At 56.8% G+C, this 11,823-nt stretch overlaps 2 protein-coding genes across 2 annotated transcripts in view; both read left to right on the plus strand.

Annotated features, from left to right (window-relative positions):
• The window catches only part of ESPN (espin), an 81,182-nt gene extending 70,422 nt beyond the window's left edge, over positions 1-10,760 (plus strand). The window contains exons 12-14 of the mRNA XM_037881432.2: positions 9,330-9,409; positions 9,502-9,513; positions 9,718-10,760. Coding sequence (XP_037737360.1) covers positions 9,330-9,409; positions 9,502-9,513; positions 9,718-9,865 — 240 coding nt within the window. The 3' untranslated portion in view covers positions 9,866-10,760. The remainder of the gene's footprint in view (positions 1-9,329; positions 9,410-9,501; positions 9,514-9,717) is intronic.
• LOC122463268 (espin-like protein) lies at positions 2-9,409 on the plus strand. The gene has a single exon (XM_043531760.1). The coding sequence runs from the start codon at positions 3,418-3,420 to the stop codon at positions 5,119-5,121; it is 1,704 nt and encodes a 567-aa protein (XP_043387695.1). The 5' UTR covers positions 2-3,417; the 3' UTR covers positions 5,122-9,409.
• Positions 10,761-11,823: the final 1,063 nt, after the last annotated feature.

Consider the following 11,823-nt stretch of genomic DNA (forward strand, 5'->3'; position numbering starts at 1 on the left):
GGGGCCCTCCAAGTGCTGGAGTGCGGTGTGCTGTGACCATCCCCTGCCGTGTGCTGTGACGGGGCCGAGGCTGTGAGAGGGGCCTGAGGCAGCCGTTCTAACCGCCCTTGGGTTGGACCCGGTGGCTCAGGGTGACTCAGAAAGCAGGATGGGGAACACAGGAACCAGCGAGCGTTGGCCAGCTGGGCTGCACAGGGCAGGATTTGGGCCTCTGGGACAGGTAGAGGAAAAACCCCTCATCCCTCCCAGCCGGCAAAGTGCATTATGGGAGAGGCAATCATCAAGGCTTGGTGCCGGCTAGCAGCCCTGGTGGCAGGTTAGGCTGGTTCCAGGCAGCAGCTCCTGGTGTTGATAAAGCTAAACAAGCAGGAGTCATTACGCGTGACCAGCTAGTAGAGAAGGGCATCCAACAGCGCCTGCGACTTTATCTCAATGGCTACAGGAAAAGCAGACAGCCCAGCGTCTAACCCATAAACCACTTGTTAACCCCCAGTTTCCCTTGGGCCTACAGGCAGGAGTTCAGGGTTCTTCACTTGCAGAAACACATCTTGCATTCTACTCAGCATTGCCCAGACAGCAGGTGCAGGCTGGCACGCCAGCACATCCACTCACTTAGGGCGCTCATCAGAGAGTGCTGGGGTCGGGGAAGTGTGTCTGGCTCGACAGCCTGGCTCCCCCACACCTAGGCCCAGAGGGGCCACCCCCAGAAATGAGTGGAGAGGCTCCCACCTGCTCTAGCTCAGGTGCCAACGAAGGGATGGGTCGTGCCATCCTTGCTCACACCGGGGGGAACCGCTCAGTGAGTACATCCGTGAGGCTCAGTACGACAGCGGGAGGCCAAGGTGCACTTGTGCAGCACGATCTGTCTGTGCCTATGCACACCCTGCTGCGCTAGGGCCCAAGCGGCCACACTAGGTGTGCACTCACTACGGACACACCCAGACCGGCTTCGGTCCTTCCAGGCAGCCACGGTAGCCCTACAGCGGGAAGAAGGCTTTGTGAGGTAAAACCTCCCCAGAGGCAAGCCGCAAGCCATCCCAGAGCTCAGTCTTTGCTAAGCTGCTTCTTGACTGCGGTTCCCCAAGGGCTGCAGAGACAGGATGCATGGAAGGCAAGGCTGGCTGGCATGTCCTGGAGAACCAGAGCAGGGCCACGTAGGAGCCACCCGCAGTTCAAGGCACGTTAGCATGAGAGGACAGCCCCAAGCGGGAGGAACATGCAGTCTGGCTGACACCTTTGTCCAAGAGCAGAGGCAAGCGAGCGGCTGCTTTCAGCCCTGCAGAGACGCTCGCTCTCACGTCAGCCTGGGCTCGTTGTAGAAACCAGATGCGGAGTAAACAGTGGGTAAACAGTAAAAGTGGGTAAACAGACTGGGCAGGGAGGCCAGGGGAAGTATCAAGGTCAACCCGTATTTAAGACCTTTGCAGACGTGGTGGGTGTTCCTCAGCATCGACTCGGGATTTTCTCGTTAGCATGGGAGGCGCAATAGCTCAGGTACAATGGTGATGCGATGGGGACAGCGCCAGACCCTAAGAGACCCGGCCACAGCGCGGGTCCCTCTGGAGGAGTCCAACTAGTAGCATGAGCAGCAGCAATCTGGCTCCTGGCGAGAGGCAAGAACCCTCCCCCCAACGGCATGAACATCCGCCTTCGCTGGACAGAGCCCTGGGGGGCTGGGCCCCTCCCTCCACTGCAGCGACATTCCCACCGGAGTGTGGTGAGGGTTTGCACCCCACAGCATCTGTATCGACTCCCACCACGGGGCTCCCCCCACCCTGGCACGGCGTGCGTTGCCTTGCTCCGTCTGGATTCTCTGAAGACGGAGGCTGGGCGGAGATTTCTGAAGCCGACCAGACAATTGATCAGTGTCCCACGCACGGCCCCCATCCAGGTTAGTGGGGGTTAGTGCAGCTAGTGGGCTTTGAAAAATCTCAGCCCTGACTGATGCAGCAAGAAGCTTTTTATTAATCGAAGGGGCTCCGGGGTAGATAACCGGGACCACGGCTCAGCCCCCGCACTGCTGTAGGAGCTGCCGGAGCATGCTGGGTAAGGGACTAGTGACCTGGCAACAGCCATGCCAGCTGGACTCGGGAATAGAGGGAGCTCACAGCCGGGGCAGTAGCCAGAACGGTCTGCTAGCCTTTCCTGGCAGGACTCGGCCTGGTTGTGCCCGTGGTCCTAATGGGGAGCCATCCTTCCTCAGATTCCTGCTCAAATGGATCTCAGCAGTTCTGATGTCAGCTCCATTTGGCTGGAGCCACCTACCCCTGGCAGGGCTCTTACAGCTGTGTAAATGGTCAGTTGTGAAGGATTCATTCTAAAGAAATCCGTAAGCCCCCATTAAAACCTACCATAAAACCCTGCCACTGCGCAATCCCTCCAGCCAGGTCATCTCAGCGCTGTTAGAAAGTGACCCTAAGAGTCAGCGATTTGGGGGTGCAAGGCATTATTGGAGCTCTCAGCTTGAAAAGTCTCTTTTTCTCCAGTTGGTTTCTGGGCTTGGATTTTCGTTTAGACACAGTTTGTTAAGGCCGAAGCCCAGTCCCCAGTGTTTTCCTTCTGGACGTGCAATACGTGCCTTGTTCACACGGAGGACTTGGCTTCCCTTCAGAAACGTTTGACCCGTTAAGATTTGTGTGTGTGCTGTGGAGAGTTCTGCATGAATTGAAGCATTCTGCATGAGGCTGAGCTCTTTGCAGTGCTCTGGTCAGCTCTGAGATGCATTTAAACTGCAGTATTTAGCACATGCGGGGCTATCGAATATGAGCTACGCCTGTCACCGGAGCTGAAAGCTGATCACGTATCAGCCATTAACAGCTGGTAGAGGTACCCACTCCATCCAAACCAACGATCGTCCAAGCTGGGCAGCGGGACAGAGCTGCCATTTTCTACTTTAAAATGAGGACCAAGGGGAGGTTTATGAACAAAGCCAAACCCCTCAACTCTCCCATTTCATATGGAGAAGATACTGCAGGTTTAAATGTCTTACATGGTCATTCAGTGGTGTAATGAGTGAGCGGTTCCTGGAAGCATCTGCTGCTGTATCCTTTGATCAGGGACTAGCAACAACATATTCTTAGCAAAGTTCTCTCTCCAGCAGAGCGTGCGCGATGCAAACAGTAAGGCTCTCTCCTCCAGCCTCATTGCCTCACTCCATTTGCTTTGTATCGTCTGCCTTTGTCTACACTCCCCTGCCCTCTCCTTGCGCTCAGTATTTCCAGCCTGCCCATCGCCATTACACCACTAAGGACATGTAAAGTCTAGAGCGTGTGCAGAGAAAGGACAATGTGGAGCTCTGTCCTGAGGGAGATGTTTTTTCCCCCCCTGCCTTAGCTTGGGACCGGGAGTTACTACAATCACGAAGGCTGGAGGTATTCCCATGCACACAATGGCATTCTGGGACCCTTCGGCCAACTGATGACAGAGGAGGACATAATCCGCATTGAGAAGCAAATCGAGAGCCTCCAAGTGACGCACAAAGTTCAGAAGGTGGAGACGGAGCTGGAACAGCTGGAGCACGAAATGCAGCAGCTCCTACCGCTCTCTGCTGCCTTGGCAAAGGAGCATTTCACGGCAAACCCCAAGCGCATGCAAGGCCGAGCCGATGACCTCCCGGCCTGGTGCAGCAAGATCTCCACTCTCCTAAAGAGCATGGCCATTCTCCTGGCTATGCTTGGGGGCAAGGCAGTCAACCTGGCAGACATGGTGAGCCCCGACACATCCGAGCACACGAGACAGGCCGCGAGCACCTCGCCCGAGGCAGCACCGCTAAAAGAGGGCTCTGCTAACATCGGGAGATCGCAGTCCTTCAGCTGCACTCGGGAGGAGGTGGAGAAGGAGATCATGCAATATGGTGTGTCGGTGAAGAACCTGAAGGCCAACTATGAGTTGCACACGCAGTGCCAGCTGCTGGAGGCTGTGTCCAGCAGGGTGTACAAGCGGAAGAGGTCCCTGCCTGTGGGAACCATGCCATACAGCTACGGCCGAGAGCCCATCCTGGAGGAGGATTATGTAACGAGCAGCGATCTGTTCAGTGCACGAAGCGAAGATGCTGCAGCGGATGGCATAGAGCCACCCAGTACGCTAGAGCAGGCTCCCTTGCCCTACTGCGAAGCTGGGCCCCGGCCCTCCAGAGACACAGAGACACAGAGTGCAGCCACGGAGCCTTTCGGGGAGGCCCTGTTTAGCGCCGACCACCTGACCAGAAGCCTCCCCGTGCAGACGGAGCTGAGCTGCGTGCAGGATTATATCGACATGCGGAAGGAGCGGATCGTCTACCTCTTCCTGGAGCACTGGAAGAAGTGGACGTTCACCGAGTCGGTTAGCCACGCTCTCCCCAAGAGGCAAATGGGGCTCGCCGAAACGCTCGACTCAGAGGTCAGCGCCCCGCTCCCCATGGCGACCGGGAAGAAACCCAGCGAGGATGACCGGCTCTTGTACTTCATGAAGCAAAGGCAGGTGGTGGGGAAGCTGATCGCCCACTGGAGAAGCATCATCAGCCAGGTCCCGACGCGGCAGCTCCGCCGCCTGAGCCGTGCTAGCATGCTGTACTGGCCCGAGCACTTCCTGCCGCACGTCTGTGGCTCCCCAGTGGCATACGGCAGCCTGACGCTGGACCTCTTCATGCTGGGCTACTTCCAGCTCCTGGAGATGAGCATGAGCCGCGAGGAGAGGAAGTTCCGGCACCTTCTGTGCTACGAGATGTTTGACCGGCTGGGCAGCCACAGCTGGGAGCTCATCCGCCAGTTCCACAAGGTGGTGATGGAGGAGATCGAGGCCGGGAAGCGGGACTGGCCGGATGGCTTCGAAGATCTCAAACAGGAGTTCTTTGGGGACAGCCTGGAGCCGGAGCCAGCGGCCGCAGCGGAACTAGAGCTCCCAGCAGGAACCCAGCCTCCACTGCTGCTCCATCAGGAATCCTCCCAGAGCTTAGTCAGTGATGCCCCACAGCCCGCTCCAGCGCCCGATGAACTGGGCCTTGCCCCTGCCCCTCAGAGCAGGGAGAGCTCCATCCAGCTAGTCTCCGAGCTAGGGGAGTTCAGCAACGAGGACATTTGTCGCTACATAGACCGTAGCTTCTCCTTCTGGAAAGAGAAGGAGGCGGAGATGTTTGATATCTGAGCGCCCCCCAAGCAGTGCCCAGCGCACACTGTCTCAGAAGCAGGCAGGGGCCTCCGTGCCCTTGCCCCACATGGCTCACAAGTCGCAGGTAAAGGCGATCGCATCCTCTTTGAGGTGGGATGTTGGTCCATCCCATAGAGGGAATTGCTGGCTGAGAAGCAGCTCCAGTAACAGCAGGGGACAATCAAACGTGCGCCGGCCCGAGAGGACTTGACAAGGGCTGTTTGGCTCAGTTAATTAGTTGAGGGACCCATTGTATTTCCAAGATGAACTGAGCCCAAGCTGTCTGAGCCCAAGACAAACTTTGGGGAGAGGCCTGTAATCATTTTATGTGATGCCTAGGTGAAGAGCTATAAAACAGAACAAAGAAACACATATTCCCCGGCTGAACCCAGTACAGGATTCTACTGGGCAGACTAGGGACTCTGAATAGAAACAATTTAGTATTCATGTAAGTAGCGTCAGAGGGGCCCCAATCCTGCAGTTGTTACTCAGGCAGAACTCCCATGGGCTTCAGCAACTTGTGACCTCAATGGCAGTTTGGTTTGCATAAGAACTGCAGGATTAGTCCCAGAGTCTGCATTGTTTTGTTGAATCCTGAATTCCCTACATGGACAGTCTCAGAGTCCTTCTTTCTCAAGAAAAGCTTCTTGCGTAGCCAGTGCTCCCTGCTGGCTGAACTGACCAAGGTGCGGCTGTAACCATGTGTCACGTGATGTTGTGGCTGTTTGCCGTTTTCCGTAGGAGGTGGTCCATGGATTTTCCTCTCGAGCAGCGTGTACATTTGCTGTAGTTCTGAATTAGCTGGAGGAAGAGCTAATCCCTGACAAATGTACTATGACACGAGCTGTCTCCAGTTTTCTGCGTTTTACAGACACTTCTTTAGCTAATGTTTCCTGTAGCTGGGAAGTGAGTGATTTGGGAGTAGGAGCTGGTATGAGCATCCCCATCCTTCCTCTGGCGAGGCGGAGGACCGCACCAGAGTTGCCCTGGCTCCATACTGAGCACAGGCTGAATGCTGTACTAATTGGTCTCACGGTGCATGGTTCTGCAACCAGATTAGCAATTCCGTAGCATGTTAAAGCCGTGTGGAGAATTCCCTTTGACGCTGTGTGCTTTCAAACTGAAGACCACTTGGACCATGTTCTTCTTTGAGGATTCCCAAGAGTCCCAAGCTTGCCCTAGTGGAATGTGCATGGCTTGGAATGGAAATAGGACCAGAGTGTTTATTGTATAGACATTTGGAAATGAGGTTTGCTTTAAATGGGGGGAGGGTGTGTCTGTGCGCGCTTTGCATCTTCCCTGACACTGCTTGTGACAATGAAGGAATAAAGCTCTCTGCTCTCGGAAGGGAGTGTCGAGGCTGTTTCAGTGGGATTTGGGACCCTCGACACCTTGCTCTGGGGCACTGGCTGTACCAAGCCAAGTGTCCTGCAAACACCCAAGGAATAGGGCCAGATGTATATTTGTCCTGGTGAATGTGGCCTGAAGCCCAGTGCCCAGCGACTAGCCTGGTTCCTGCAGCATCAAAACAGCCAACTTTAAAGAAAGGAAAAGATGGGGGGTGCGGGGAAGGGTGGCATATAAAAATCCTTCACTGTAGCTGTGCCAGCAGCAGGAAAGCCCTGAAGGACGGCGCTCGAGCAGCAGGTTGGCTTGGCGCCGAGAGCATGGCTTGGTCCTGCTAATGGGAGATTGTGCGGGCAGCCCCGTGTCTGACAAACCTACTTCTGCTAACACTGGGCTGTTGGAGCCCCCGGCCCAGGGAGTAGCCCTGAGGGTTCAAGCTTCCATGGGCCAGTAATCAGGCTAGACAGCAGGGATGAGTGATCCAAGCATGGTGTGTGGGGAAACTTCCATCTGGCATGGCCCTGTGGGCCCGATCCTGCTGCCAGTGGTTTCAGTGGTGGCAGGGTCGGGCCCTGTCTCATGGAGACACACGGATGAAATCAGGACCAGCCTGAATGCTGCCCCAGCTCTGAGCACGTAGGGCAGGATGTAGTTGACTCTAACTCCATCCCAGTCACATTTCAGGGCCTGGTCTGTTGCCAAGCCTGGTTCCAAAACCCGCTGGGACACGAGAGGGGCTGTTCTCCCAGCATCCCCAGCACAAGCCAGGAATTATGCAAGAGCTCGCTCCCGTGGGACGCACCAGCCAAGAGAGGCTGGCAGACTCTCCAGGGCTGTGAGCGTCGCTCTTCGCAACCAAAGCAGGAGTTAGACGGCAGCAGAGCCATGCCACGGAGCGTCCCGCCAGGTCACGCCCCCAGCGCTGCCGGGGAGGCTGGGGGCTGGTGCAGGCGAGAGCTCGCTGACTCTTCTCCCGCTGATGCACATAAAAGCGGAGGCAGGCGATGGTGAGAACCGGCTCCTCGGAAACCATCAGGCGACCTGGGAAGGGGGGAGTTAGGGGAAGGGTTGCTCACTCCACAGGTGCTGCCTCCGCTGCGTGGCACTGTTGATTAGTCAGGACATGTGCCGAACCCTGGACTTCCCGCGGGGCTTTAGTCCTGCCCAGCCCTTCGACGCCAAGAGCTCGGCTGTTGCCTGCGTTGCGGTCAGAGTGCCCCAGAGAAGAAGCCATCTGTCTGTAGCCAAAGGCGCCCGGTCCCACATCAGGCCGGGTTCATTCTTTCAGTCTGAGGGGAGTGGTTGGGTTGGGGGAGCAGCGATCGGCTGTAGGGACATGGGGCTGAGCCCCGAGAGCCGTGTCTGACAGCAGCCAGTGCCACGTGCCCCAGGGGAAGGCATAAGAGGCCTGCAGCAGTAGATCTGGGGGAATCTGCGCCCCCACACTGGGTCCCATCTTGGTCGCCCATCGTTAGCACTTGGCTGAAGACTGAGGCGTAAGGGCCAGGATCCCATCCTGTGGAGTTACTCTGCAATCACACTGCTGGGACGGAGAGCAGGCCTGGCCCTGCCCGTTCAAATCTATCTCTGGAAGTAAAGGCTGAGAGACGGTTCTGTTGGCTAACTCTTTGGTGGCCCGGGGGAGGCTGGTGCTTTTAGTCCCATTCCCTCATCAAACACTAAAATAACATCCCCTGGGCTAGCACTAACGGGCAAAGCCACCAACTGCCCAGAGGGAGGATGCTGAACTAACCTCTCCCATCCCAAAGGGGCTCTCCAAGGCAGGGTGAGGCAGAGTTCTGGGGACAGCACGGGAACCTTGCACTGGCTACTGCCTAGGCTGGACCAGTTTGGTCCTGAGTGCGTGTGAGCTCCCCTGCCAAGCAGTGTTGAGATCAGCCATCAGCCGGCTTGCAGCAAGCCTCCACCACTCTTCCTCTGGCTCGAGTTCACTGAGTCACACAACCCATCCCCTGCCGTGGTCTGCCGTGAGAGATGTCCCCAGCTGTGCCTGAGAACTGTCCTAGCAAGCTGGACGGAGGGGCTGCGGACACACCCACCCATGCACACACAGCTCGTGCAGCAATGGACAGCGCACTGGGAACGCTGGAGGGATTATTTGCGAAAAGGCCCATGTGGCGTTCCCAGCCAGCAGAGGAGTCCGGTGTGTAGCCAGTCAGAAGCAGGGCATGCGTCTGCCCCTCCATGCGGTGCCATTTCTACTTTGCTCTTAGGCAGGCCCTAGGCAGGATGGTGCCCGTACAAACAACCCTCCAGCTCCTTCGAGGCAGCAACCTCTGCTGGCCGCAGATCCCATGTCCCGCTCAGCACGATGTCTCCTGGGAATTTCAGCCCTTCAGCACAAGTGGAGCATTGAGCTCCTGGCCCCTTGCCTAACCGCTCTGCTAAGCTCTGGCCAGCCCCGGGTACCAGGAGCTATCCAAGTGTCCCTCCTCTCCAGGCCAAGCCGCTCAGCTGAGGAGATTTCTGCTGACTTTTGGCCAGGTGGGGGTGCGTGTGTTAGTGGGGCCTGGCCCTCCCAGAGCTGTCTGACTCTAGCCACAGCTATTCCCTTGGCACCTCTGCCTTTGCCCACAGCCTCTTTGGGTCAAAACTCCTCCAGATGCTTCATCGCCACCTGAGAGCCATGGAATTCCCTCTCCCCCTTTGGCAGCCCTGCCCAATCGACCTGCCATCTCCCCTCATCGCTGCTTGGGCTGGTCCAGCTCCATAGGGCCGGCCTAGGCGAGACGTGCCCTCCAGCCTAGTCCAACCGGTCAGCTCTCCTGTCCCTTCTGCCCTCTCTCCAGCTCTACAGGTGCTCGCTGGCCTCCTTAATGCCTTTTACTGTCTTACAGGAGAAGGAAGAAGAAGCTCGCTTGGCCACCATGCCAGCCTGGAGGCGAGAGATCCTGCGGAAGAAGATGGAAGAGGAAAGGTGAGCTGTCCCTGGGCTGGGGCATGACAGTGGTTGCCCAATAGCTGTACCGCTGGGAGCTAATTGTATTTTCTTTCTCCTTGTTTTCACAGAGAGCAAAAACGGTGAGTCCTGCTTCTCCATTTACTTCTCAAGTAGCCTAAGAACCCAGTACGTTCACCCCTGGCCAGGCCTTTGTACCCTGGCAGGGCCAGACTAAGCAGGCTTGTGTGCTTTGCTTTACTTATACCCTCGCTCCACACCGACCAGTTCAGCCTCAGGCAGCTCTTTGCAACCAACACCCCCATGTTTGTTTTGTTTCTAAACAGAAAAGAGCAAGAAAAATTGAAGCGAGAAGAGGCGGAGAAGGAGAAAGAGCAGTCAGAAAAGCTCAGGACTCTTGGGTACGATGAAACAAAACTAGCCCCCTGGCAAAGGCAAATCATCCTCAAGAAAGGGGATATAGCAAAGCATTAGGCGCTCAATATTCCATTGCTCCTCTTGTGAAGTTAAGAACTTTCTTCCTTAACGTGAGCTGTTCAGTAGGCCGAGGAGGGGCCAGCTGCTCTGCCCCGCTGCAGACACTACCAGCTGAAAAGTCATTTCCTACCTAATGGCCTAGTGTCCATCCCTCTAATGAAATAAATGCAATAAGTGTAACCACTAACATATCGCAGAGAACTCTGTCCCTGTCTAGCAACGCCCTGGTGTTCCACGTCCATAAACAACTTAGCTTGAAAGAGTTTTAGGGCATGGGAAAGGTTTTCAGAAGTGGAACTCACAAGTGAAATGAAGTCAGTAAGTAGCTGTGTATGGGATCCAAAGAAACGCCTCATGACTGTAAATATGGTCGACTCTGTAGACTGTTCTGTTCCACATAAAACCTTCCCTCCACCTTAATACTAAACAGCATTCCTTTAAGTGTCCCCTTGCACAGGCTTTCCACTCCCTGTCCGTCATTTGTTTACCATAAAATATACTGTTACCAGGAATAGCGGCGACCCTACAAGGCTGTGCAGACGGGCTGAACGCTGTGTGTACAGAGTCAGTTGCTACTAATGTGTGTTCTGTTGGTGCCCTGTAGACGCTGGCGTATAGACCATGCTTGGGTGGCATTTTCATTTTGCAAAATGGACATTTTAAAAGAAAATTTATAGTTAAAAACAGTCCTGTGCCCCTGTCAGGCTGATGCGAGCCGTTTCTTCAGCTGCCATATTACGTCTAGCCCCCGCTCCTGCATTGAGCAGGGGGGGTTCGGTCTGTTTTCTGTACGTTTTTGTCTGGTGTTTCCTGGAGCTTCTAGAGGGAGATTTTCAGCTTGTTTCTGACCTAGAACTTCTACATCTTCACCAATAAAACACTAACCACCTCCCGGCATTTCCTGTTCCCTTCTGTGGTCCCCTCTCGCCCCCCACACAATGAGCATTATCCACGCAGCCCAGGGCCCTGCTCTCCGGGGCATGAGGCCAACAGGCCGCGGAGTGCCCTGTGCGCTTAACACCAGCCCCCAGCCGGCTGGGCCTCGTGGCTTTCCCCCAACAGCCCCTCTCCCTCGGTCCCAGTGCCAGAGCGCCAGCCTGCGGGAGGAGGGGCAGTGCTGGCTGCGTGCCCTGGCCCTGCGCCTGGGGCAGCCTCTCCCCCCGCAGGGAAGCGGGGAGGCCTGTTGTGAATCCCTGGGGGCTCCCCTGCATCCATGCTGGGCCTGCCTGGGTGCTGCCCAATGCAGTCTCAGAGCATGGCCAGGAAATTGCTTCTCCCACCTCACTCCAAGGCTTACTGGCTGGGCCCAGCTCTCCTCCAGCCCCCGCCTCCCCGACAGCCACTCTGCTGGCCCCTGCCCAACCCTCCTCTCCCCCCACTGGCCCCTGCCCAACCCTCCCCTCCCCACTGACCCCTGCCCAACCCTCCCCTCCTCCTCCCCCCTCCCCTGGGCTCTGCCCCCACAACCCTCCCCTTCCCGCACTGGGTTCTGGCCCCTGCCCAACCCTCCCTTCCCTCCTCCCCGCCTCCTCCCCTGGCTTTCCAGGCCCACACCCACCAAACCTCACCCCCGCCCCCAACACTCACTGTGGGTCCGGGCCCTGCCTTCCAAGCCCTGGGCTCCTGTCAGTGGGTTTGTGCTTAGTCTGGGATCCTGGGCAGGGTGGGAAGCCCCCACCAGCTGATAACCCTGCAGCCAGCCTGAGCATGGGTGCCAGCCCTGTAAAGCTGCTGGGACTTTCCATGCCTGGTGCGGGGTGGCTGAGCAACCTGCCCAGTGAGTCACAGCCTGTTGCGGCCCCTGCCGGATGGGCATCGGTTTGTTTTCAGGAAGAAGGCACCAGACATCCACTGATACCCTTCCCCCTCCAGTCCCGGGCCTGGCAGGTTCCAGCGAGTCACTTCCAGGCCCAGAGGTGAGCGCCCAGGGCCCCAGCTTCTGGGATTGCCCACCC

This window comes from Chelonia mydas, chromosome 18 (assembly GCF_015237465.2).
Source record: "Chelonia mydas isolate rCheMyd1 chromosome 18, rCheMyd1.pri.v2, whole genome shotgun sequence".
NCBI lineage: Eukaryota > Metazoa > Chordata > Testudines > Cheloniidae > Chelonia > Chelonia mydas.

Bases quoted from the DNA above. Each gene is read 5' to 3' on its own strand.
- LOC122463268 (XM_043531760.1), top strand. From the start codon at position 3,418: ATGACAGAGGAGGACATAATCCGCATTGAGAAGCAAATCGAGAGCCTC.